At 39.4% G+C, this 27,807-nt stretch overlaps 1 protein-coding gene across 2 annotated transcripts in view; it reads left to right on the forward strand.

Moving 5' to 3' along the window:
- Positions 1–27,807, forward strand: part of LOC134481229 (uncharacterized) — a 69,561-nt gene that overhangs the window by 31,366 nt on the left and 10,388 nt on the right. For both annotated transcript variants that reach the window (XM_063271822.1, XM_063271823.1), the window contains one exon: positions 4,213–4,261. In XM_063271822.1, the coding sequence (XP_063127892.1) occupies positions 4,213–4,261 (49 nt within the window). The remainder of the gene's footprint in view (positions 1–4,212; positions 4,262–27,807) is intronic.

Here is a 27,807-nt window from a genome sequence, read left to right on the forward strand (position 1 = left end):
AACACATGGGCACTGGAAATAATTTCCTGAACAAAACACCAATGGCTTATGCTCTAAGACCAAGAATCGACAAATGGGATCTCATAAAACTGCAAAGCTTCTGTAAGGCAAAGGACACTGTGCTTAGGACAAAATGGTAACCAACAGATTGGGAAAAGATCTTTACCAATTCTACAACAGATAGAGGGCTTATATCCAAAATATACAAAGAACTCAAGAAGTTAGAACACAGGGAACAAATAACCCTATTAAAAAATGGGGTTCAGAGCTAAACAAAGAATTCACAGCTGAGGAATGCCAAATGGCTGAGAAACACCACTCCAGTGAGAATGGCTAAGATCAAAAACTCAGGTGATAGCAAACGCTGGCGAGGATGTGGAGAAAGAGGAACCCTCCTCCATTGTTGGTGGGATTGCAGACTGGTACAACCATTCTGGAGGTTCCTCAGAAAACTGGACCTTGAACTACCTGAGGATCCAACTATACCTCTCTTGGGCATATACCCAAAAGATGCCCCAACATATAAAAAAGACACGTGCTCCACTATGTTCATAGCAGCCTTATTTATAGTAGCCAGAAGGTGGAAATAACCCAGATGCCCTTCAACAGAGGAATGGATAAAGAAAATGTGGTACATCTACACAATGGAATATTACTCAGCTATCAAAAACAATGACTTTATAAAATTCATAGGCAAATGTTTAGAACTGGAAAATATCATCCTGAGTGAGGTAACCCAATCACAGAAAAATACACAGGATATGCACTCATTGATATGTGGCTATTAGCCCAAATGCTTGAATTACCCTAGATGCCTAGAACACATGAAACTCAAGACAGATGATCAAAATGCAAATGCTTCACTCCTTCTTTAAAAGGGTAACAAGAATACCCTTGGTAGGGAATAGAGAATCAAAGATTAATACAGAGACAGAAGGAACAACAATTCAGAGCCTTCCTCACATGTGGCCCACACATATATAGCCACCCAATTAGACAAGATGGATAAAGCAAAGAAATGCAGGCCAACAGGAGCCGGATGTAGATCTCTCCTGAGAGACACAGCCAGAATACAGCAAATTCAGAGGCAAATGCCAGCAGCAAACCACTGAACTGAGAATAGGACCCCTGTTTAAGGAATCAGATAAAGAACTGGAAGAGCTTGAAGGGGCTTAAGACCCCATATGAAAAACAATGCCAAGCAACCAGAGCTTCCAGGGACTAAGCCACTATCTAAAGACTATACATGGACTGACCCTGGACTCTCACCTCATAGGTAGCAATGAATATCCTAGTAAGATCACCAGTGGAAGGGGACTGTAAAACAAACAATAAGATCAAACTCAGGAAAGGCAAAGAAACTAGGGCCTTCAGAGGAGGACAACGCTTCTAAAGCTGAACTTTATTCTAGTGGGAATCTTTCAGCCACCTAATAACCAAAATGTAAATGGATGGATTTGTGTTGCTTAGGCATCTAGGTTCAAAGCAGAAATAGAGAGACTATTTCCCCCTTTCTCCTATCTATGTAACAATCCATCACAGGCCTGGAGAACATTAAGAACATTGTATTCTTTGCCTGAAAGAAGTTTCCACAGCAGGTGACATCTGTTTAAAATAAACCAGGTGCTCGCCTTTGTTCTTCTGAGGTCTACAGTATTCATTGGGAAATCTCTCCACATCCTGTTAAGCTAACTCTTGAATGTCACACTTTTTACAAGCAAATATTCTTTTGTAAAAAAAAAAAAGAGTCCTACTTACAATTATGTATATTCTAACTGGGCAATATGACTGGCAAAGGCCTTAATTGAGGATCATCATTCACACCTAGTGTATTATTAGGCCTTTCCTACACATTGGCATTTGTGAACATTGTACCATGGCCCTGTCATCTGCACAGCTTCTTGCAATTCCTGTGATTACAAAGGACTTGTGAAAGCTGAGGTGACAAAGAATGGCATTCCACTCACCTGAGGGACACATCCTTTGCTCACACTAATCTAAATCCAGAAGAAAGGCTTCCACATCTATCCACAGGAAACTGGTTAGCTGTTCTTATATTTTACTGAGATACAAAGTAGTTAAGAATGCGGCATGGGGAGGAAGGAAGGATTTCATTCAAATCCAGGAACACTCAGGAGCATGGCTCTGCTGATATTTTGAACTCTGGGGAATTCTACTCTGGGGAATTGGAAAAAAATTATGATTTCTTTTCAAATTTTAAGTTATCCTGTTTCTTGTACAGTTATCTTCTGCATAAAAAGCAGAAACCCTGATAACCTGAACTCGATTCCTTGAACCGATATAGAGGTGAGAGAATATCAACTCCATAACTTTTCTTGGACTTCCACAGGCACCAGGGTACATATCAATCCTCTTTGTGTGTGTGTGTCTTTCTGTCTCTCTGTCTCTCTCTCTCTTCTTACACATATACATACACATACACGTAAATGTACACACTCTTGCGCATGTACACACACACACACACACACACACACACACACACACACACACACTCATGCTCACACTAAATTACCCAAAATGTAAGCTCTCAGTTGGTCTTGACACCATGGCTTCTCTCTGCCATCATGGACTCTAACCTTCTGGAAACATCATCCTAATTTTAGTTTTAATGTGCTTTGGCCATGGTGTCTTTCAAAGCAATAAAGACATAAATAATACATACTGTCATAAATAATACATTCAGTCTTTAATGGATCAAATGTTGCTGTGTGGCCAGTTGTTAATGTATACTTTAACTCCACTGTGTCCCAGCAGCCCTAAGAAAGCAGTGCAACACAGATACCTACAGTGTCCAAAGATAAGAAATAGTCTGACAAGACTTCCTAAAAGCTGACTGGAAGCCAGTCTTCTCCTATCTGCCCTCAGAAGATGTTGAACTCTCAGCTTCTCCAGCCCCACATCTGTGTGGACACTGTCCTGCCCCCGCCCTGATGATAACGGACTGAACCTCTGAACCTGTAACCTGGCCCCACTTTTTCCTAAAAGCAGGAACCATAGAGGTTGGAAAGGAAAAAGACATTAGAGTACTTAGCACTCCTTGAAGGAGGAGATAGTGAAGATACACTACTTTACACCTATCCTGTGATCAAAAATTATTACACAGATCAATAAGGAGGCAACAGAGAATCATTGATAGAGTCTTTGTCTAGCACACACAAGGTCATGGTTACCAGCATCAGTACTCAAAAGAATGGAAAGAAGGGTGGGAAAATGAAGGAGGGTGTGGTTGAAACATTAGAAACTATAGCGTGTCAAATGACTATCTTTCCAGTACCTTCTTCTCCCTCAATGACCTGCTCCACCTCACACTGTACACAGTGTACTAATGAACGCTCATGAACAGATCATAAGCACAAAAACACACGTGTCAAACTATGCTTTGAAGTCAGAGTAAGTTATAATGTGGGTTGCCTCAAAAGGTATGGTTTCTAAAAGCAAAGATAGATCATCTTTGACTGGTCCTTTAGTTTTTATCTAATACCTGTCTGCAATTTTCATGTCCTCTTTACATGGGTACATGGGTATGTTACCTTCTTCATCTTCTAGATTTTCCCAGCATTCTCTGCTGACTTAACAGTCAGTCTGTAAGAGAGGGTGTGTGCTCCAGGCACTGTTTGTTGCCAGCCAAGGCAGGCTGGTGTGCACTTGTGTGTTTTTTCTTCACACTCAAGAGAGAGGAAAATGGACTCCCATTTTGGAGTGATTTCTTTAGAACTACCTGCAAAAGCAAAAAGACTCTTAAAAATCCCTCTGGTGCATTTGTATCTTTGGCCTTTTGCAAGAAGGGGAGAGAAGGAAGAGAAAGGACGACTGACTGAAAAGGTTGTTCTCATTCCCACTGCTGGCGAGGGGTTTGATTTCCTAAGTATTAATCAAAATCACTCTTGATTATAGCAAAAACAACCTTTGCTATAATTTTAATGAAGTTAATGAGAATATATGGTAATTCTGAGCAATCTTGCTCTAGAGATTAAAGAACAGCCTGCCAGGAAACATACGAATAAAGCTTTAGGACCAAAATGAATTTTTGTCCTGTTTTTGTGGTGGTGGATGTTTGTGTAAATCACTGGACTGTAGATAGGTATATCCATAGCACCAATCTTTATACAATTTTTTTTAAATGACTTTCCTAAATCAGGTAATTTCATTCACACTTATTGAAGTTACCATTTCATATCTCTTTAATTACAGATAAGAGGCTACAGAAATAAACAGAAGTTGATACTCAAGAATATTGGAGGTATAAAGAATACAAATTTTATTCTGGCAAGTAGTTAATTATGAATTTCATTTACATTCATTTCGGTTGGACATATTTTGGGAAATCACATAGTATGTATGAATTATGGACATTACATACTATAGTATAATATTGTAAAATGTCTGAAGATACATTTATGAATCAATTATTTCCTTTAGTGATTTAAGTTAAATGAGTAAGACAAGAATCTGAGAAATTGTCACTGTAAATGGCACATTAACATTAAAGAAGAGGTGTGTAATGGAAATCATTGTTTAGGGATATATATCTGAATAGGCCTTGTGAACGAGGTTGAATTTGACCAGGGTATTCTAGGGCAATACTATTTTCATAGTGGTGAAATAAACAATTCACATGGATAGATACAATGAAAGCAAAATGGTACTCACTTGACAAATGAGAGATCTGTAAGACTGAGATGTAAGTTTGTGAGGGACTTTTGTGTAAAATTTCATGGGTTCACATTGCATTGTTCTATTAAAACAAGTTTCTTGGTAAAATATAAGTATGGCAGATAACCAGATGTGGCAGACTCTGAATGGCCATTGCTTCAGTCTCTTCTCAAAACGCTATGTCCACTTACCTTCCTATGAATATCTTTATTTCCTCTCTTAAAGAGGACTACAGCATCTCCACTTTGGTCTTCCTTCTCCTTGATCTTAATGTGGTCTGTGGATTCTAGCCCGGGGAGTATGAGATATTGGGCTAATAACATATCACTGAGTATATATCATGTGTGATTTTTTTCTTTTCTTGTCTTTGTGATTGGGTTACCTTACCCATGATGCTACATCTCAAGATCACTGTCACAATGTTATTTATTGAACTTAGCTTGCTACTTCCCACCCTGTTGAACTTTTTCTGTTGAATGTCAAATATATTTTCTAGCTACAGGAACACTCTCACTTCCAAATCTTGGCTACTTTTAGGAATTCCAGGCCAATGATCTGACCAGCCTGGCCTCTGTACATAGAGAGAAGATTCAAGCTGTTGTAACGGAGACAAATGTGCACTGTGAAATATTTGTGTTAGACAGGTGTGGCAAGTACCTTTCCTTAATGAATAATGATTTAAGAGTACCAATCACTGGGTAAGCAGAGGGGACTTTCAGGTCAAATGGGGAAGAAGAGAGTGGGACAAATGGGATTTGATGCTTTTGGGATGGAGAGAGAGGTTAGGGTTAAAGATGTCACTAACTGGAGGCCTTAGATGAGCCACCATAGGATTTAATTTTTAGGATGTTTGTAATTGCAGCCAATGGTTGAGTTACCTGTTCTTTCTAAACTAATTTTGTATAGTGTTTTTCTACATTGGTATGGAATCCAACTGTTTTGAAGAGGGTGGTAAGGGCCATGCAGAATTTAGATGTGTGGGGCTGCTGTGATAGTGACCTACCAAGGGAACTTAGCAAGTTCAGGGAAGATATTTCAAGAGCTCTGGGCAAGAAATGGCTAGAAATATGAACAGCGTCTGAGACAAGAGAGCCCTAGGATTGTGGTCTCTACAAGGTGCTACATGGGGCCAGAGAAAAGCAAACTGGGATATTGCATGCATTTTTTCACTATTTCTCACTATAGACATGTTCAGTAATTTGGATGATTTAGTTAATGAAGAGCAAACATTAGACCTAGAAATCTACCATCATGAGGTACTGTAAACAACATCACTAATGAAAGGAAATGACATGCATTGTGGGGAAATTTATTTTTTTACATTAGTTATTTATTTGTTTATGTAGTCATTCATATATTCATTCCATCATTCAATTAAAAATTCAACATCAACCCCTTCTTCCTAGTCCCCATCTCACAATGTTTTTTACTCAATACCCACTCTCTTCTACCCATTCGCTCCATTTGACCTCTGAGAAGAAAGAGCCACCTTATTATCTCCCCACCCTGACATGTCAAATCAGCAGAGGATTGCACACATCCTCTACCACTGATACCAGACAAGAAAGCCTATTTAAAGGTATAGGATCTACAGGCAGTCTACAGAATCAGGGAGACTTTCCACTTCACTTGGGACCCAAATAAAGACCAAAATGCATGTCTACTACATTTATGGCAGTGGCCCAGGTTCTGTCCATGTATGATCTTTAGTTGGAGTTTACGTTTTTGAGTCTCCATAGGTAGAGGTATGTTGATGCTGCTGAACTTCCTGTGGAGTTTCTACCCACTCAGGTATCTCAATCTCTCCTCAAACTTTTCTACAAGACTCTGTGAGTATCTAATGGTTGGGAGTGAGTTGCTGTAACTATTTCCATCAGCTGCTAGGTGGATCCTGTCAGAAGACAGTTAAGCTATGATCCTCTCTGCAAGCATAAGAGAGTATCATAATGTCAGGAATTGATTCTTGCCCATGGGGTGCATCTGATTTGGGTTAGACAATGGTTGGCCATTACATCAGTCTCTGCTCCACCACTGTTTCTGTATACAATGTAGGTAAGACACTTTCAGGATGTAACTTTTTTCTAGGTGGGTAAGTGTCCTTATCCCTAAAGTGGAAGTCCTGTCTGCCTATAGGATGTGGCCATGTCAAGATACATACCGCTCACTGATAGGAAATCTGCTAGTGTCACTTCATAGACACTGCCCTCCACCCTTGCCCATTGCCAATTTTTATTCTCTCTCCCCTTCTTTCCCTTTGTTTGATGTACCTATTCTGTTACCCTTCCCACACCCTCTCCCACTGAGTTGCCCCTACTCCTCCACCCCCAATTTCAGTTTATTTCCCCTTCTGTTAAATATTCAAGCATGCTCCTCTGACTTTTTATTTTGGCTTCTTTGAGTCTGTAATTGCAGTGTGGTTATCCTGCCCTTTATGGCTAATATTCCCTTATAAGCAAGAACACACCATGCACTAAGAAGCATATTTCCTAGTCCATCAATATGCTTTTGAATTTCATGACATCTTTGTTTCTAAACACTTTATACTATTGCATTTTATAAATAGACCAAATTTTCTTTATCCATTTATCAGCTGAGAGACATCTGGGGTGTTTCCAGCTCCTGGCCATCATAAATAAACATATATATATATTTGTATATATATATTTATATATATGTATATATATGTATGTATATATACAAACATAATATAAACATATATCCACATATATGTATATATTAATATTCATATATCCAGAAGAGATATAGCTTGGTATGGAGGTACTGAGGTAAAATTGTTTCCAATTTTGTGAAAAATGGCCAAGTTGATTGGAGTACAGTAGTTTGTACGCCAATCACCTTGGAGGCGTTTACCCATACTATGTAAAATAAGTTTTAAAAAGTTATGTAGACACCGGCGGATCCCGGACCGCAGCAGCTCTCTGCTCCCAAAACCCGTGGGAGAGAGACCTCACCGCCTGATCAGGTGGGCACTCCTGAGGCTGCAGAGCGGAGGAGACCACCAACACTGCCCACCCCTGCCCACATCCCTGGCCCAAGAGGCAACTGTATAAGGCCTCTGGGTTCCCGTAGGGGAGAGCCCGGGAGCGGCAGGACCCCTGCGCCTGAGACACTGCCGGAACCTGAAGGAAACAGACCGGATAAACAGTTCTCTGCACCCAAATCCCGTGGGAGGGAGAGCTGAACCTTCAGAGAGGCGGACACGCCTGGGAAACCAGAAGAGACTGCACTCTGTGCACATCCAGGCGCCAGAGGAAAACACCAAAGGCCATCTGGAACCCTGGTGCACGGAGGCTCCCGGAAAGAACGGCACAGATCTTCCCGGTTGCTGCCACAGCGGAGAGGACTTAGGCAGTACCCCACGAGCAAACTTGAGCCTTGGAACCACAGGTAGGACCAACTTTTCCCCTGCAAGAAACCTGCCTGGTGAACTCAAGACACAGGCCCACAGGAACAGCTGAAGACCTGTAGAGAGGAAAAACTACACGCCCGAAAGCAGAACACTCTGTCCCCATAACTGGCTGAAAGAAAACAGGAAAACAGGTCTACAGCACTCCTGACACACAGGTTATAGGACAGTCTAGCCACTGTCAGAAATAGCAGAACAAAGTAACACTAGAGATAATCTGATGGCGAGAGGCAAGCACAGGAACCCAAGCAACAGAAACCAAGACTACATGGCATCATCGGAGCCCAATTCTCCCACCAAAGCAAACACGGAATATCCAAACACACCAGAAAAGCAAGACCTAGTTTCAAAATCATATTTGATCATGATGCTGGAGGACTTCAAGAAAGACATAAAGAACTCCCTTAGAGAACAAGTAGAAGCCTACAGAGAGGAATCGCAAAAATCCCTGAAAGAATTCCAGGAAAACACAATCAAACAGTTGAAGGAATTAAAAATGGAAATAGAAGCAATCAAGAAAGAACACATGGAAACAACCCTGGACATAGAAAATCAAAAGAAAAGACAAGGAGCTGTAGATACAAGCTTCACCAACAGAATTCAAGAGATGGAAGAGAGAATCTCGGGAGCAGAAGATTCCATAGAAATCATTGACTCAACTGTCAAAGATAATGTAAAGCGGAAAAAGCTACTGGTCCAAAACATACAGGAAATCCAGGACTCAATGAGAAGATCAAACCTAAGGATAATAGGTATAGAAGAGAGTGAAGACTCCCAGCTCAAAGGACCAGTAAATATCTTCAACAAAATCATAGAAGAAAACTTCCCTAACCTAAAAAAAGAGATACCCATAGGCATACAAGAAGCCTACAGAACTCCAAATAGATTGGACCAGAAAAGAAACACCTCCCGTCACATAATTGTCAAAACACCAAACGCACAAAATAAAGAAAGAATATTAAAAGCAGTAAGGGAAAAAGGTCAAGTAACATATAAAGGCAGACCTATCAGAATCACACCAGACTTTTCGCCAGAAACTATGAAGGCCAGAAGATCCTGGACAGATGTCATACAGACCCTAAGAGAACACAAATGCCAGCCCAGGTTACTATTTCCTGCAAAACTCTCAATTAACATAGATGGAGAAACCAAGATATTCCATGACAAAACCAAATTTACACAATATCTTTCTACAAGTCCAGCACTACAAAGGATAATAAAGGGTAAAGCCCAACATAAGGAGGCAAGCTATACCCTAGAAGCAAGAAACTAATCGTCTTGGCAACAAAACAAAGAGAATGAAAGCACACAAACATAACCTCACTTCCAAATATGAATATAACGGGAAGCAATAATCACTATTCCTTAATATCTCTCAATATCAATGGCCTCAACTCCCCAATAAAAAGACATAGATTAACAAACTGGATACGCAACGAGGACCCTGCATTCTGCTGCCTACAGGAAACACACCTCAGAGACAAAGACAGACATTACCTCAGAGTGAAAGGCTGGAAAACAATTTTCCAAGCAAATGGTCAGAAGAAGCAAGCTGGAGTAGCCATTCTAATAGCAAATAAAATCAATTTTCAACTAAAAGTCATAAAAAAAGATAAGGAAGGACACTTCATATTCATCAAAGGAAAAATCCACCAAGATGAAGTCTCAATCCTAAATATCTATGCCGCAAATACAAGGGCACCTACATATGTAAAAGAAAACTTACTAAAGCTCAAAACACACATTTCACCTCACACAATAATAGTGGGAGATTTCAACACCCCACTCTCATCAATGGACAGATCATGGAAACAGAAATTAAACAGAGATGTAGACAGACTAAGAGAAGTCATGAGCCAAATGGACTTAACGGATATTTATAGAACATTCCATCCTAAAGCAAAAGGATATACCTTCTTCTCAGCTCCTCAGGGTACTTTCTCCAAAATTGACCATATAATTGGTCAAAAAACGGGCCTCAACAGGTACAGAAAGATAGAAATAATCCCATGCGTGCTATCGGACCACCACGGCCTAAAACTGGTCTTCAATAACAATAAGGGAAGAATGCCCACATATACGTGGAAATTGAACAATGCTCTACTCAATGATAACCTGGTCAAGGAAGAAATAAAGAAAGAAATTAAAAACTTTTTAGAATTTAATGAAAATGAAGGTACAACATACCCAAACTTATGGGACACAATGAAAGCTGTGCTAAGAGGAAAACTCATAGCGCTGAGTGCCTGCAGAAAGAAACAGGAAAGAGCATATGTCAGCAGCTTGACAGCACACCTAAAAGCTCTAGAACAAAAAGAAGCAAATACACCCAGGAGGAGTAGAAGGCAGGAAATAATCAAACTCAGAGCTGAAATCAACCAAGTAGAAACAAAAAGGACCATAGAAAGAATCAACAGAACCAAAAGTTGGTTCTTTGAGAAAATCAACAAGATAGATAAACCCTTAGCCAGACTAACGAGAGGACACAGAGAGTGCGTCCAAATTAACAAAATCAGAAATGAAAAGGGAGACATAACTACAGATTCAGAGGAAATTCAAAAAATCATCAGATCTTACTATAAAAACCTGTATTCAACAAAACTTGAAAATCTTCAGGAAATGGACAATTTCCTAGACAGATACCAGGTATCGAAGTTAAATCAGGAACAGATAAACCAGTTAAACAACCCCATAACTCCTAAGGAAATAGAAGCAGTCATTAAAGGTCTCCCAACCAAAAAGAGCCCAGGTCCAGACGGGTTTAGTGCAGAATTCTATCAAACCTTCATAGAAGACCTTATACCAATATTATCCAAACTATTCCACAAAATTGAAACAGATGGAGCCCTACCGAATTCCTTCTATGAAGCCACAATTACTCTTATACCTAAACCACACAAAGACACAACAAAGAAAGAGAACTTCAGACCAATTTCCCTTATGAATATCGATGCAAAAATACTCAATAAAATTCTGGCAAACCGAATTCAAGAGCACAACAAAACAATCATCCACCATGATCAAGTAGGCTTCATCCCAGGCATGCAGGGATGGTTTAATATACGGAAAACCATCAACGTGATCCATTATATAAACAAACTGAAAGAACAGAACCACATGATCATTTCATTAGATGCTGAGAAAGCATTTGACAAAATTCAACACCCCTTCATGATAAAAGTCCTGGAAAGAATAGGAATTCAAGGCCCATACCTAAACATAGTAAAAGCCATATACAGCAAACCAGTTGCTAACATTAAACTAAATGGAGAGAAACTTGAAGCAATCCCACTAAAATCAGGGACTAGACAAGGCTGCCCACTCTCTCCCTACTTATTCAATATAGTTCTTGAAGTTCTAGCCAGAGCAATCAGACAACAAAAGGAGATCAAGGGGATACAGATCGGAAAAGAAGAGGTCAAAATATCACTATTTGCAGACGACATGATAGTATATTTAAGTGATCCCAAAAGTTCCACCAGAGAACTACTAAAGCTGATAAACAACTTCAGCAAAGTGGCTGGGTATAAAATTAACTCAAATAAATCAGTTGCCTTCCTCTATAAAAAAGAGAAACAAGCCGAGAAAGAAATTAGGGAAACGATACCCTTCATAATAGACCCAAATAATATAAAGTACCTCGGTGTGACTTTAACCAAGCAAGTAAAAGATCTGTACAATAAGAACTTCAAGACACTGAGGAAAGAAATTGAAGAAGACCTCAGAAGATGGAAAGATCTCCCATGCTCATGGATTGGCAGGATTAATATAGTAAAAATGGCCATTTTACCAAAAGCAATCTACAGATTCAATGCAATCCCCATCAAAATACCAATCCAATTCTTCAAAGAGTTAGACAGAACAATTTGCAAATTCATCTGGAATAACAAAAAACCCAGGATAGCTAAAGCTATCCTCAACAATAAAAGGACTTCAGGGGGAATCACTATCCCTGAACTCAAGCAGTATTACAGAGCAATAGTGATAAAAACAGAATGGTATTGGTACAGAGACAGACAGATAGACCAATGGAATAGAATTGAAGACCCAGAAATGAACCCACACACCTACGGTCACTTGATTTTTGACAAAGGAGCCAAAACCATCCAATGGAAAAAAGATAGCATTTTCAGCAAATGGTGCTGGTTCAACTGGAGGGCAACATGTAGAAGAATGCAGATCGATCCATGCTTATCACCCTGTACAAAGCTTAAGTCCAAGTGGATCACGGACCTCCACATCAAACCAGACACACTCAAACTAATAGAAGAAAAACTAGGGAAGCATCTGGAACACATGGGCACTGGAAAAAATTTCCTGAACAAAACACCAATGGCTTATGCTCTAAGATCAAGAATCGACAAATGGGATCTCATAAAACTGCAAAGCTTCTGTAAGGCAAAGGACACTGTGGTTAGGACAAAACGGCAACCAACAGATTGGGAAAAGATCTTTACCAATCCTATAACAGATAGAGGCCTTATATCCAAAATATACAAAGAACTCAAGAAGTTAGACCGCAGTGAAACAAATAACCCTATTAAAAAATGGGGTTCAGAGCTAAACAAAGAATTCACAGCTGAGGAATGCCGAATGGCTGAGAAACACCTAAAGAAATGTTCAACATCTTTAGTCATAAGGGAAATGCAAATCAAAACAACCCTGAGATTTCACCTCACACCAGTGAGAATGGCTAAGATCAAAAACTCAGGTGACAGCAGATGCTGGCGAGGATGTGGAGAAAGAGGAACACTCCTCCATTGTTGGTGGGATTGCAGACTGGTAAAACCATTCTGGAAATCAGTCTGGAGGTTCCTCAGAAAATTGGACAATGATCTGCCTGAGGATCCAGCCATACCTCTCTTGGGCATATACCCAAAAGATGCCTCAACATATAAAAGAGACACGTGCTCCACTATGTTCATCGCAGCCTTATTTATAATAGCCAGAAAATGGAAAGAACCCAGATGCCCTTCAACAGAGGAATGGATACAGAAAATGTGGTACATCTACACAATGGAATATTACTCAGCTATCAACAACAACGAGTTTATGAAATTCGTAGGCAAATGGTTGGAACTGGAAAATATCATCCTGAGTGAGCTAACCCACTCACAGAAAGACATACATGGTATGCACTCATTGATAAGTGGCTATTAGCCCAAATGCTTGAATTACCCTAGATCCCTAGAACAAAGGAAACTCAAGACGGATGATCAAAATGTGAATGCTTCACTCCTTCTTTAAATGAGGAAAAAGAATACCCTTGGCAGGGAAGGGAGAGGCAAAGATTAAAACAGAGACTGAAGGAACACCCATTCAGAGCCTGCCCCACATGTGGCCCATACATTTACAGCCACCCAATTAGACAAGATGGATGAAGCAAAGAAGTGCAGACCGACAGGAGCCGGATGTAGATCGCTCCTGAGAGACACAGCCAGAATACAGCAAATACAGAGGCGAATGCCAGCAGCAAACCACTGAACTGAGAATAGGTCCCCCATTGAAGGAATCAGAGAAAGAACTGCAAGAGCTTGAAGGTGCTCGAGACCCCAAAAGTACAACAATGTCAAGCAACCAGAGCTTCCAGGGACTAAGCCACTACCTAAAGACTATACATGGACTGACTCTGGACTCTGTCCCCATAGGTAGCAATGAATATACTAGTAAGAGCACCAGTGGAAGGGGAAGCCCTGGGTCCTGCTAAGACTGAACCCCCAGTGAACTAGACTATGCGGGGAGGGTGGCAATGGGGGGAGGTTTGGGAGGGGAACACCCATAAGGAAGGGGAGGGGGGAGGGTGATGTTTGTCCGGAAACCGGGAAAGGGAATAACACTTGAAATGTATATAAGAAATACTCAAGTTAATAAAAAAAAAAAGTTATGTAACAGATAATGAAATTATATCCATTGTGTAAATACCACAACTGAATTATTATAAAGGCTAATAAAACATGTTTTAAATGTAGAATGTACTTTTGATCAATTATAGTCATTTATATGGTCAGAGGAAGTGACAGCTCTTGTGCAATCCAGATTAACATGGGTCACTGATTTTTTTTTTATCTTTACTAACTTGAGTATTTATTTTTTTTAAATTAACTTGAGTATTTCTTATTTACATTTCGAGTGTTATTCTCTTTCCCGGTTGGTTTCCGGGCCAATCTCCACCTAAGCCCCCCCTTCCCTTCTTTATGGGTGTTCCCCTCCCTATTGCCGCCCTCCCCCCAACAATCACGTTCACTGTGGGTTTAATCTTAGCAGGACCAAGGGCTTCCCCTTCCACTGGTGCTCTTACTAGGCTATTCATTGCTACCTATGAGGTCAGAGTCCAGGGTCAGTCCATGTGTAGTCTTTAGGTAGTGACTTAGTCCCTGGAAGCTCTGGTTGCTTGGCATTTTTGTTCATATGGGGTATCGAGACCCTACAAGCTCTTCCAGTTCTTTTTTTGATTCCTTCAATAGGAGTACTGTTCTCAGTTCAGTGGTTTGCTGCTGGCATTCGCCTCTGTATTTGCTGTACTCTGATAAACATTGATTTATCAGATATCTTACAAAACATTTTGCCCTAAAACAAAAGCTTACACCATGTTCTCATCACCTCCTACTACTATACAAAAACTGACCTTGTAATCAGACATAAAACAAACCTCAACAGATACAAAACATTGAATTAATCCCATGGATTCTATTGGACCAGCATAGGCTAAGGATGTTTTTCGGAATAACAAAAATATCAAAAAGCCCACATGTACAAGGAAGCTGAACAACTATCTATTTAATGTTTGCTTGGTCAGAGAAGAAAGAAAGAAAGAAAGAAAGAAAGAAAGAAAGAAAGAAAGAAAGAAAGAAAGGAAGGAAGGAAGGAAGGAAGGAAGGAAGGAAGGAAGAAAGAAAGAAAGAAAGAAAGAAAGAAAGAAAGAAAGAAGAAAGAAAGAAGGAAAGAAAGAAAGGAAGGAAGGAAGAAAGAAAGAAAGAAAGAAAGAAAGAAAGAAAGAAAGAGAGAAAGAAAGGGAGAGAATTGGAAAGACTTCTAGAGTTTAATGAAAATGGAAGCACAACATATGAGATAGAATGAAAAATTCAGGTGAAAGTAGATGCTGGAGAGGATGTGGAGAAAGGAACATTTCTCCATTGTAGGTAAAAATTTTCAATCTGGTACAACCACGATCAAAAACAGTCTGCTGGTTCCTCAGAATACTGGACATAGGACTTTCTGAAGACCCAGCTATACCACTTCTGGGCATATACCAAAAGATGCTCCAACATAAAACCAGGACAAATATTTCACTATGTTCATAACATTATTTACTACAGCCAGAAATTGGAAACAACTCATGAGTTCTGCACTGAAGGAATGGATACAAAAAAGGTGGTACACAATGGAATACTACCTAGATATTAAAAGCAATGACTGTGTAAATGTTGCAGACAGATAAATGGAATGAGAAAATATCATACTTGAATGAGGTGACCAATTCACAAAAGAACACAAATGGTATGTACTCATTGATAAGTTGTGTTAGGCAAAAAGCTCAGAATGCCCAAAATACAACTCACAGACAATATGAAAAAGAAGATTGAAGACCGAAATTTGGACATCATCAATTTACAGTCTTATATTTGATATTTATAGGATCTAGTATGAATTTTGTGTCAAATTAAACATCCAGAAGAGTAATTAGATATCCAGAACAGTTTTTAATCTTACTAACAATAGAACAATTCTGTAAAACCGTTTTTAGTAAAGCATTTCTGAATTAACGCAAACATTCAAATACATAACTTTTGAAGTTCATACTTCAGTTTGAACTTCATAGATTTTAAATTAAAATTTCTTCATTTTTAAAAGTATCCTTTTTTGGTTTTTGTTTTTTTGCTTTTTGTTTTCTTTTTTTAGTTTTTTTAATGTAATGTTTGAAATTTACATTTCAAATATCATTCTTTTTCTTGGTTTCCCAGACATAAGCCCCCTATGCCATTCCCCTCCTCTTCTTCTGTAAGGGTGTTCCCTTCCCCGTACACCTCCCCCTTCCTGCCCTACCGAACATTGCCCAATACTGGTTGTCCCAACCTTGGCAGGACAAAGGGCTTCTTCCATTGGTGCCCCAACAAGGCTATTCTCTGCTACATATGCAGTTGGAGCCCATGGTCAGCCCATCTGTAGTCTTTTGTTAGTGGTTTACTCCTTGGCAGCTGTTTGGTTGGTATTTCTGTTCTTATGAAGCTGCAAGACCCTTCAGCTCTCTCAATCCTTTCTCTAATTCCTCCACCAAGAACCCCATTCTCAGTTCAGTGGTTTGCTGCTAGCATTCTCCTCTGTTTCTGACATGCTCTGTCTGTGTCTCTCAGGAGAAATCTATATCTGGTTCCTGTCAGCATGCACTTCCTAGCTTTATCCATCTTACCTAGATTTGCTGGCTGTCTATATATGGGCCCCAGGAGGGGCAGTCTCTGAGTGGCCATCCCTTCAGTCTCTGCTCTAAACTTTGCCGCCCTATCACCTCCTATGCGTATTCTTGCTGCCCGTTTAAAGAAGTGGTGGACGTATGTGAGTATTGGTCATCCTTTTTCTTGAGCTTCATGTGGTCTGTAGATTGGATCTTGGGTATTTCGAGCCTTTGGGCTAATACCCACCTGTCATTTAGTGCATACCATGTGTGCTTTTCTCTGATTGGGTTACGACACTCAGGATGATATTTTCTAGTTCCATCCATTTCCCTGTGAATTTCATGAAGTCATTGTTTTTGATAGCTGTGTAGTACTCCATTGTGTATATCCACCACATTTTCTGTATACATTCTTCTGTTGAAGGGCATCTGTGCTCTTTCCAGCTTTGGGCTATTATAAATAAGGCTGCTATGAACTCAGTGGTGCATATGTCCTTGTTATATGTTGGAGCATCTTTTGGGTATATGCACAGTAGTGGTTTAGCTGGGTCCTCAGGTAGTACTAAGTCTAATTTTCCAAGGAACTGCCAGAATGACTTCCAAAGAGGTTGTACCAGCTTGCAATCCCACCAACAATGGAGGAGAGTTTCTCTTTCTTGACATCCTTCTCAGCATCTGCTGTCACCTGAGATTTTGATCTTAGCCATTCTGACTGGTGGAATCTCACAGTTCTTTGGAATTGCATTTCGCAGATGACTAAGGATGTTGATCAATTTTCATTTGACTCTCAGTCTTTGTTTAGCTCTGTACACCATTTTGTAATAGGGTTATATGATTCTATGGAGTGTACCTTCTTGACAAATTTATGTATACTGGATATTACCGTCTATTAAATGCAGGGATGGTAAAGATCTTTTCCTAATCTGCTGGTTGCTCTTTGGTTCTATTACAGTGTCCTTTGCCTTACAGAATTTGGCAGTTTTATGAGGTCCCACTTTTGATTCTTAATCTAAGGGCATGAGCCATTTGTGTTTGTTCAGAAAAATTTCCCCTTTACATATGTGTTCAAGAGTCTTGCCACTTTCTCTTCTGTTAGTATCAGTTTATCTGGTTTTAGGTGGAGGTCTTTGATCCACTTATGTTGGGCTTTGTATAAAGAGATAAGAATGAGTCAAATTGTATTCTTCTACAGGCTGACCTACTGTTAAATCAGCACCACTTTTTGAAACTATGTCTTTTTTCCACTGGATGGTTTTAGCTTATTTGTCAAAGTTTAAGTGCCCATAGGTTTGTGGGTTCATTTCTGGGTCTTCAAGTATATTCCATTGATCTACCATCTCCTTTCTATACCAACGCCATGCAGTTTTTACCAGGATTGCTCTACAATGCTAGGACAGGGATGGTGATTCCTGAAGAATTCTTTTATTATCGAGAATATTTTTCAGTATCCTGGGTTTTGGTTATTCCAAATGAATTTGCAAATTGCTCTTTCTAGCTCTATAAAGAATTGAGTTGGAAATTTGATGGGAATTCCACTGAATCTGTGCATTGATTTTGGAAAGATGGCCACTTTCACTATATTAATCCTGCAAATACACGAGCATGGGACATCTTTCCAGCTTTGAGATCTTCAATTTATTTCTTCAGAGACTTGAAATTCTTGTCATACAGACTTTCACTTACTTGGTTAGTGTCCCACTAAAGTATTTTACATTATTTGTGACTATTGTGAAGGATGTTGTTTCCCTAATTGCTTCCTCAGTCTTGTTATTCATTGAGTATAGGAAGGCTGCAGGTTTGTTTGAATTAATTTTATATCCAACAACTTTGCTGAACTTATTTGTCAGATATAGTTGTTCTTTAGTGAAATATTTTTGGTCACTTAGGTATACTATCATATCTTCTGCAAATTGTGATATTTTGATTACTTCAATTCCAATTTGTGTCCGTTTGAACTCCTTTCCCTTTCTGATTGCTCTGGCTAGGACTTCGAGGACTATATTGAATGAGTAGGGAAAGAGTGGAAGCCTTATCTAGTCCCTGAGTTTAGTGGGATTGCTTCAAGTTTTCTCCATTTAGTTTGATGTTGGCTACTGGTTTGCTGTATATGGCTTTTACTATGTTTAGCTATGGGCCTTGAATTCCTATTCTTTCCAGGACTTTTATCATGAAGGGGTGTTGAATTTTGTCAAATGCTTTCTCAGCATCTAATGAAATGACCATGTGGTTTTTCTTTGAGTTTGTTTCAATAAGGGATTATGTTGATGGATTTCCATATACTGAACCATCCCTGCATCCCTGAGATGAAGCCTACTTGATCATCGTGAATGATTGCTTTAATGTGTTCTTGAATTCAGTCTTGAAAAATTATATAGAGTACTTTTACATCAATATTCATAAGGGAAACTGTTCTGAAGTTCTCTAACTTGGTTGTATATTTCTGTGGTTTGAGTACAAGTGTAATCGTGGCTTCATAGAATGATTCGGTAGTGTTCCTTTTGCTTCTATTTTGTGTAATACTTTAGAATATTGTCCTTAAGTATTTTTGTAGGTCTACTCTTTATTTTTAAATATAAATTTGTCATGGGATCTAAATATTTTCTTATATATCTTACATTCTGAGGTTTATTATTATGTGATTCTAGTTTCTTTTTATTTATGCAATGGATGTTTCACCATTCCTATAATGAAGGATGGCTTCCCTAATCAATATGTTAAGGAATCCTGTTATTGATGGGATGCACCCTGTCTTGCTCTTTCACTGAAGTTAATGTTCACTATAAGTAAGAGGAATTACAAAACCTAGCAGTAGAGTCTTCAAACTTAGGCTGATTTTCTTTCTTTATCTACAGAATATTATACCTGGACCAATCCCCAGAGGGTTAGAGGCCTTTAGATTCAACAGTTAGTTTTAGGATAGTCAGTAGTGTTTAGAAAAAGTATCTCAAAATCCCCCTAACTGAAGAATTCCTTGAAAGGCAATGAAAACAAAAACAAAAAATCAAACAAAAACAAAGTAGTATGTGAAGTCTGGGGGTAACACTATCCACCAGAGATAGAAATAATGCAAAGTATTAATGACTTTTATCTTGAGTATGTGGTTGAGGCCTAGAAATTTACAAGGTACCACAAAGTTTGTTTGATTAGTTGATTGAAATTCTAAATTAAAGTGTATAACATACAACAAGGAAAGTTATTTTTTTCTCAGCACTTTGGATCATATGCGGTTATGGGACAAGGTCTAGAACCGCAATACACCAATAACATGGTCTTACTTGATCAAAAACATTTTGTATGTTGATTGCTAGTTGATGTTTGCAGTTATGGTTGCTATAGGTATACACACATAATTTTGATGTGATTCGAAGAACTTTTGCACATAAACATGTTTGGGACAAATGTAAATTCCTATGATCAATATAAAATCTAGAGAAATTTATCAAAAACTAGGAGCAATCGTTCTTCTAAGAAATGTAAAGAAATTCATAACAGGTATTGATATATTGCACAGAAAAACTAAACCTTTTTTTTAGAGTAATGTAGCGAAGAAAGGTGAGAAAAATGTCTCCTTTCCTGTTTCTAGGTTCCTTCTAGCAGACAATAGGAGCCAAAATGCAGAATATGCCTGCCAGAAAGCAAAGTAGACTGCATGCTTGTGTACTTTCCTCACTCTCTAACTAATACAATAGTTAGCTTGCCTTCCCACCTTGCTGCTAAATTCTCCATACATCTCAAGCGGAAACCTATGGCACAAGCTTGACTATGTCTACCAGAAGACATGGAGTCTTCTTTGCTTAAGGTACTCTATTTTCTCTCTAGTTCCTCAGCCCTAAAGACATTCTTCCCTCCCTCTTCTTCACTCATGTCCAAGTTTCCAACTCAGATTACAGATAAACCCTGCTGTCACCGAAATACATGCTACCAAACAGAATTCCAAGTCTGCTCCTGCCAAAAGATTTCCTCCACTCTCAGATTTTTTTCACACTCTCTCCTCAACAACTCATCTTTTGATGCTTTGTCCTAGTTTGTAGCTCAGGGAGAAAGTCCCCATAGTCAAAAGGCCACACTAGTCACCAAAACTCCAGTAAAAGCTTCCTGCCCAGCGTCCCTCCACTTTCTTTGTGTACAACCACAGTAGGCCTGGTTGGTTGATATTGTAGTTATTCCAGTGTAGTTGAAAACCCCTTTAGCTCCTTCAGTCCTTTCCTGAATAGCTGCGCTGGGTACCCAAGCTCAGTCTAATGTTTGGCGAGGAGCACCCACATCTGTATTTGTTAGCCTCTGACAGAGTTATACTAGGCTCCTATCTGCAAGCATTTCTTGGCATCAGCAATAGTGTTTGCATTTGGTTTCTTTAAATGGAAGAAGGACCCAAGGGGGGGGGGCAGACTTTGGATGATGTGTTCTTCAGTATGTGCTCCACTCTTTGTAGCCATACTTCTTTTCAATAGGAGCCATTCTAAGCTAAAAATTTGGAGATGAGAGGTGTCCCAATCCCCCAACTTAGGGCCTTGCCTAACCTCTTTTTATGGTTTCTAGAAGTTTTTCCTTATATTTGTTGAGCATTTTAACAAATTTGATCTGCTTCGGGTCCTCAGAGCCAATTGCTTTCGTGAAATCTGGGACTTGTTGGTGGCCACTGCCCATTACTCTTCACCCATTGCTACACACATTTGTTTAAATTCCTAACCCTCTGTATATTATTCTCATCTATTCACATACCTGATTCTGGCCCCATTTTTCCCCATTCCCTCCTTTCTTTCTCCCAAATCCTTTCTACCCTCTATCTTCTGTAAAGATGTTGCTCCATTTGCAAAGAAGAACAGAAACATCCACACTGTGGTCTTCCTCCTCTTGAGCTTCATGTGGTCTGTGGATTATATAATGGGTATTACAGAGCTTTTAGGCCAATAACCACTTATCCGTAGTACATACCATGTATGTTCTTTGGTGACTGGTTTCCTTGCTTATGATATTTTCTAGTTCCATCCATTTGCACAAGAATTTCAAGAAGTCTGTTTATAATAGCTGAAAAGAACTGTGTGGTATAAAAGGACAACACTTTCTGTATCCATTTCTCTGTTGAAGGGCATCTGGGCTCTTTTTACATTCTGGCTATTAAAAATAAGGCTGCTATGAACATAATGTACTGTATGTTCTTGTTATATGGTGGAACATTTTTTTCCGTTTTTTTCTTTATTAACTTGAGTATTTCTTATTTACATTTCGAATGTTATTCCCTTTCCCAGTTTCTGGGCCAACATCACCCTAACCCCTCCCGCCCCCCATCCTCCCCCCAATTACCGCCCTCCCCCCAACAGTCTAGTTCACTGGGGGTTCAGTCTTGGCAGGACCAAGGGCTTCCCCTTCCACTGGTGCTCTTACTAGGCTATTTATTGCTACCTATGGGGTCAGAGTCCAGGGTCAGTCCATGTATAGTCTTTGGGTAGTGGCTTAGTCCCTGGAAGTTGGCATTGTTGTTCATATGGGGTCTCCAGCCCCTTCAAGCTGTTCCAGTCCTTTCTCCGATTCCTTCTATGGGGGTCCTGTTCTCAGTTCAGTGGTTTGCTGCTGGCATTCGCCTTTGTATTTGCTGTATTCTGGCTGTTCTCTCAGGAGAGATCTACATCCGGCTCCTGACAGCCTGCGCTTCTTTGCTTCATCCATCTTGTCTAATTGGGTGGCTGTATATGTATGGGCCACATGTGGGGCAGGCTCTGAATGGGTGTTCCTTCTGTCTCTGTTTTAATCTTTGCCTCCCTATTCCCTGCCAAGGGTATTCTTGTTCACCTTATAAAGAAGGAGTGAAGCATTCACATTTTGATCATCTGTCTTGAGTTTCATGTGTTCTGTGCATCTAGGGTAATTCGAGCATTTGGGCTAATAGCCACTTATCAATGAGTGCATACCATGTATGTTTTTCTGTGATTGGGTTACCTCACTCAGGGTGATATTTTCCAGTTCCCTCCATTTGCCTATGAATTTCATAAAGTCATTGTTTTTGATAGCTGAGTAATATTCCATTGTGCAGATATACCATATTTTCTGTATCCACTCCTCTGTTGAAGGGCATCTGGGTTCTTCCCAGCTTCTGGCTATTATAAATAAGACTGCTATGAACATAGTGGAACATGAGTCTATTTTATATGTTGGGGCATCTTTTGGGTATATGCCCAAGAGTGGTATAGTTGTATCCTCAGGCAGTTCAATGTCCAATTTTCTGAGGAACCTCCAGACTGATTTCCAGAATGGTTGTACCAGTCTGCCATCCCACCAACAAGGGAGGAGTGTTCCTCTTTCTCCACATCCTCACCAGCATTTGCTGTCGCCTGAGTTTTTTTTTTTTTTTCTTTTTTTCGGAGTTGGGGACCGAACCCAGGGCCTTGCACTTGCTAGGCAAGTGCTCTACCGCTGAGCTAAATCCCCAACCCCGTCACCTGAGTTTTTGATCTTAGCCATTCTCACTGGTATGAGGTGAAATCTCAGGCTTGTTTTGATTTGGATTTCCCTTATGACTAAAGATGTTGAACATTTCTTTAGGTGTTTATCAGCCATTTGGCATTCCTCAGCTGTGAATTCTTTGTGTAGCTCTGACCCCATTTTTTAATAGGGTTATTTGTCTCTCTGCGGTCTAACTTCTTGAGTTCTTTGTATATTTTGGATATAAGCCCTCTATCTGTTGTAGGATTGGTAAAGATCTTTTCCCAATGTGTTGGTTGCCATTTTGTCCTAACCACAGTGTCCTTTGCCTTACATAAACTTTGCAGTTTTATGAGATCCCATTTCTCGATTCTTGATCTTAGAGCAAAATCCATTGGTGTTTTGTTCAGGAAATTTTTTTTCTATTAGTTTGAGTGTATCTGGCTTGATGTGGAGGTCCTTGATCCACTTGGACTTAAGCTTTGTACAGGGTGATAAGCATGGATCGATCTGCATTCTTCTACATGTTGACCTCCAGTAAACCAGCACCATTTGCTGAAAATGCTATCTTTTTTCCATTGGATGGTTTTGGCTCCTTTGTCAAAAATCAAGTGTCCATAGGTGTGTGGGTTCATTTCTGCATCTTCAATTCTATTCCATTGGTCTATCTTCCTGTCTCTGTAACAATACCATGCAGTTTTTATCACTATTACTCTGTAATACTGCTTGAGTTCAGGGATAGTGATTCCCCCTGAAGCCCTTTTATTGTTGAGGATAGTTTTAGCTATCCTGGGTTTTTTGTTATTCCAGATGAATTTGCAAATTGTTCTGTCTAACTCTTTGAAGAATTGAATTGGTATTTTGATGGGGATTGCATTGAATCTATTGATCGCTTTTGGTAAAATGGCCATTTTTACTATACTAATCCTGCCAATCTATGAGCATGGGAGATCTGTCCATTTTCTGATGTCTTCTTCAATTTCTTTCTTCAGAGTCTTGAAGTTCTTATTGTACATATCTTTTACTTGCTGGGTTAAAGTCAGACCGAGGTACTTTATATTATTTGGGACTATTATGTAGGGTATCATTTCCCTAATTTCTTTCTCGGCTTGTTTCTCTTTTGTGTAGAGGAAGGCTACAGATTTATTTGAGTTAATTTTATACCCAGCCACACTGCTGAAGTTGTTTATCAGTTTTAGTAGTTGTCTGGTGGAACTTTTGGGTTCACTTAAATATGCTATCATATCATCTGCAAATACTGATATTTTGACTTCTTCTTTTCCAATCTGTATCCCCTTGATCTCCTTGTGTTGTTTGATTGCTCAGCCTAGAACTTAAAACTATATTGATTAAGTAGGGAGAGAGTAGGCAGCCTTGTCTAGTCCCTGATTTTAGTGGTATTGCTTCAAGTTTCTCTCCATTTAGTTTAATGTTAGCGACTGGTTTGCTATATATGGCTTTTACTATGCTTAGGTATGGCCCTTGAATTCCTATTCTTTCTAGGACTTTTGTCATGAAGGGGTGTTGAATTTTCTCAAATGCTTTCTCAGCATCTAATGAAATGATCATGTGGTTTTGTTCTTTCAGTTTGTTTATATAATGGATTACGTTGATGGTTTTCCATATATTAAACCATCCCTGCATGCCTTGGATGAAGCCTACTTGATCATGGTGGATGATTGTTTTGATGTTCTCTTGGATTCAGTTTGACAGAATTTTATTGAGTATATTTGCATCGATATTCATAAGGGAAATTGGTCTGAAGTTCTCTTTGTTTGCTGTGTCTTTTTGTGGTTTAGGTATAAGAGTGATTGTGGCTTCATAGAAGGAATTTGGTAGTGCTCCATCTGTTTCAATTTTGTGGAATAGTTTGGATAGTATTGGTATGAGGTCTTCTATGAAGGACTGATAGAATTCTGCACTGAACCCGTCTGGACCTGGCCCTTTTTGGTTGGGAGACATTTAATGACTGCTTCTATTTCCTTAGGAGTTATGGGGTTGTTTAACTAGTTTATCTGTTCCTGATTTAACTTCGGAACCTGGTATCTGTCTAGGAAATTGTCCATTTCCTCCAGATTTTCAAGTTTTGTTGAATATAGGCTTTTATAGTAAGATCTGATGATTTTTTGAATTTCCTCTGAATCTGTAGTTATGTCTCCCTTTTCATTTCTGATTTTGTTTATTTGGACACACTCTCTGTGTCCTCTCGTTAGTCTGGCTAAGGGTTTATCTATCTTGTTGATTTTCTCAAAGAACCAACTTTTGGTTCTGTTGATTCTTTCTATGGTCCTTTTTGTTTCTACTTGGTTGATTTCAACTCTGAGTTTGATTATTTCCTGCCTTCTACTCCTCCTGGGTTTATTTGCTTCTTTTTGTTCTAGAGCTTTTAGGTGTGCTGGCAAGCTGCTGACATATGCTCTTTCCTGTTTCTTTCTGCAAGCACTCAGCGCTATGGGTTTTCCTCTTAGCACAGCTTTCATTGTGTCCCATAAGTTTGGGTATGTTGTACCTTCATTTTCATTAAATTCTAAGCAGTTTTTAATTTCTTTCTTTATTTCTTCCTTGACCAGGTTATCATTGAGTAGGGTATTGTTCAATTTCCATGTGTATGTGGGCATTCTTCCCTTATTGTTATTGAAGACCAGTTTTAGGCCGTGGTGGTCTGATAGCACGCGTGATTATTTCTATCTTTCTGCTCCTGTTGAGGCCCGTTTTTGGACCAATTATATGGTCAATTTTGGAGAAAGTACCATGAGGAGCTGAGAAGAAGGTATATCCTTTTGCTTTAGGATAAATGATCTATAAATATCCGTTAAGTCCATTTGGCTCATGACTTCTCTTAGTCTGTCTATGTCTCTGTTTAATTTCTGTTTCCATGATCTGTCCATTGATGAGAATGGGGTGTTGAAATCTCCTACTATTATTGTGTGAGGTGCAATGTGTGTTTTGAGCTTTAGTACGGTTTCTTTTACGTATGTAGGTGCCCTTGTATTTGGGGCATAGATATTTAGGATTGAGAGTTCATCTTGGTGGATTTTTCCTTTGATGAATAAGAAGTGTCCTTCCTTATCTTTTTTGATGACTTTTAGTTCAAAATTGATTTTATTTGATATTAGAATGGCTACTCCAGCTTGCTTCTTCTGACCATTTGCTTGGAAAGTTGTTTTCCAGCCTTTCACTCTGAGGTAGTGTCTGTCTTTTTCTCTGAGGTGTGTTTCCTGTAGGCAGCAGAATACATGGTCCTCGTTGCATATCCAGATTGTTACTCTGTGTCTCTTTATTGGGGAGTTGAGGCCATTGATGTTGAGAGATATTAAGGAATAGTGATTATTGCTTCCTGTTATATTCATATTTGGATGTGAGGTTATGTTTCTGTGCTTTTCTTCTCTTTGTTTTGTTGCCAAGATGATTAGTTTCTTGCTGCTTCTAGGGTATAGCTTGCCTCCTTATGTTGGGCTTTACCATTTATTATCTTTTGTAGTGCTGGATTTGTAGAAAGATATTGTGTAAATTTGGTTTTGTCATGGAATATCTTGGTTTCTCCATCTATGTTAATTGAGAGTTTTGCAGGAAATAGTAACCTGGGCTGGCATTTTTGTTCTCTTAGGGTCTGTATGACATCAGTCCAGGTTCTTCCGGCTTTCATAGTTTCTGGCGAGAAGTCTGGTGTGATTCTGAAAGGTCTGCCTTTATATGTTACTTGACCTTTTTCCCTTACTGCTTTTAATATTCTTTCTTTATTTTGTGTGTTTGGTGTTTTGACTATTATGTGACGGGAGGTGTTTCTTTTCTGGTCCAATCTATTTGGAGTTCTGTAGGCTTCTTGTATGCCTATGGGTATCTCTTTTTTTAGGTTAGGGAAGTTTTCTTCTATGATTTTGTTGAAGATATTTACTGGTCCTTTGAGCTGGGAGTCTTCACTCTCTTCTATACCTATTATCCTTAGGTTTGATCTTCTCATTGAGTCCTGGATTTCCTGTATGTTTTGGACCAGTAGCTTTTTCTGCTTTACATTATCTTTGACAGTTGAGTCAATGATTTCTATGGAATCTTCTGCTCCTGAGATTCTCTCTTCCATCTCTTGTATTCTGTTGGTGAAGCTCATATCTACAGCTCCTTGTCTCTTCTTTTGGTTTTCTATATCCAGGGTTGTTTCCATGTGTTCTTTCTTGATTGCTTCTATTTCCATTTTTAATTCCTTCAACTGTTTGATTGTGTTTTCCTGGAATTCTTTCAGGGATTTTTGTGTCCCCTCTCTATGGGCTTCTATTTGTTTATTTATGTTTTCCTGGAATTCTTTCAGGGATTTTTGTGTCTCCTTTCTATGGGCTTCTACTTGTTTATTTATGTTTTCCTGGAATTCTTTCAGGCATTTTTGCGATTCCTCTCTGTAGGCTTCTACTTGTTCTCTAAGGGAGTTCTTCACGTCTTTCTTGAAGTCCTCCAGCATCATGATCAAATATGATTCTGAAACTAGATCTTGCTTTTCTGGTGTGTTTGGATATTCCATGTTTGTTTTGTTGGGAGATTTGGGCTCCGATGGTGCCATGTAGTCTTGGTTTCTGTTGCTTGGATGCCTGCGCTTGCCTCTCACCATCAGATTATCTCTAGTGTTACTTTGTTCTGCTATTTCTGACAGTGGCTAGACTGCCCTATAAGCTTGTGTGGCAGGAGTGCTGTAGACCTGTTTTCCTGTTTTCTTTCAGCCTGTTATGGGGACAGAGTGTTCTGCTTTCGGGCGTGTAGTTTTTCCTCTCTACAGGTCTTCAGCTGTTCCTGTGGGCCTATGTTTTGAGTTCACCAGGCAGGTCACTTGCAGCAGAAAAGTTGGTCTTACCTGTGGTCCCGAGGCTCAAGTTCGCTCGCGGGGTGCTGCCCATGAGCTCTCTGCGGAGGC

This window comes from Rattus norvegicus, chromosome 12 (genome assembly GCF_036323735.1).
Source record: "Rattus norvegicus strain BN/NHsdMcwi chromosome 12, GRCr8, whole genome shotgun sequence".
Taxonomy (NCBI): domain Eukaryota; kingdom Metazoa; phylum Chordata; class Mammalia; order Rodentia; family Muridae; genus Rattus; species Rattus norvegicus.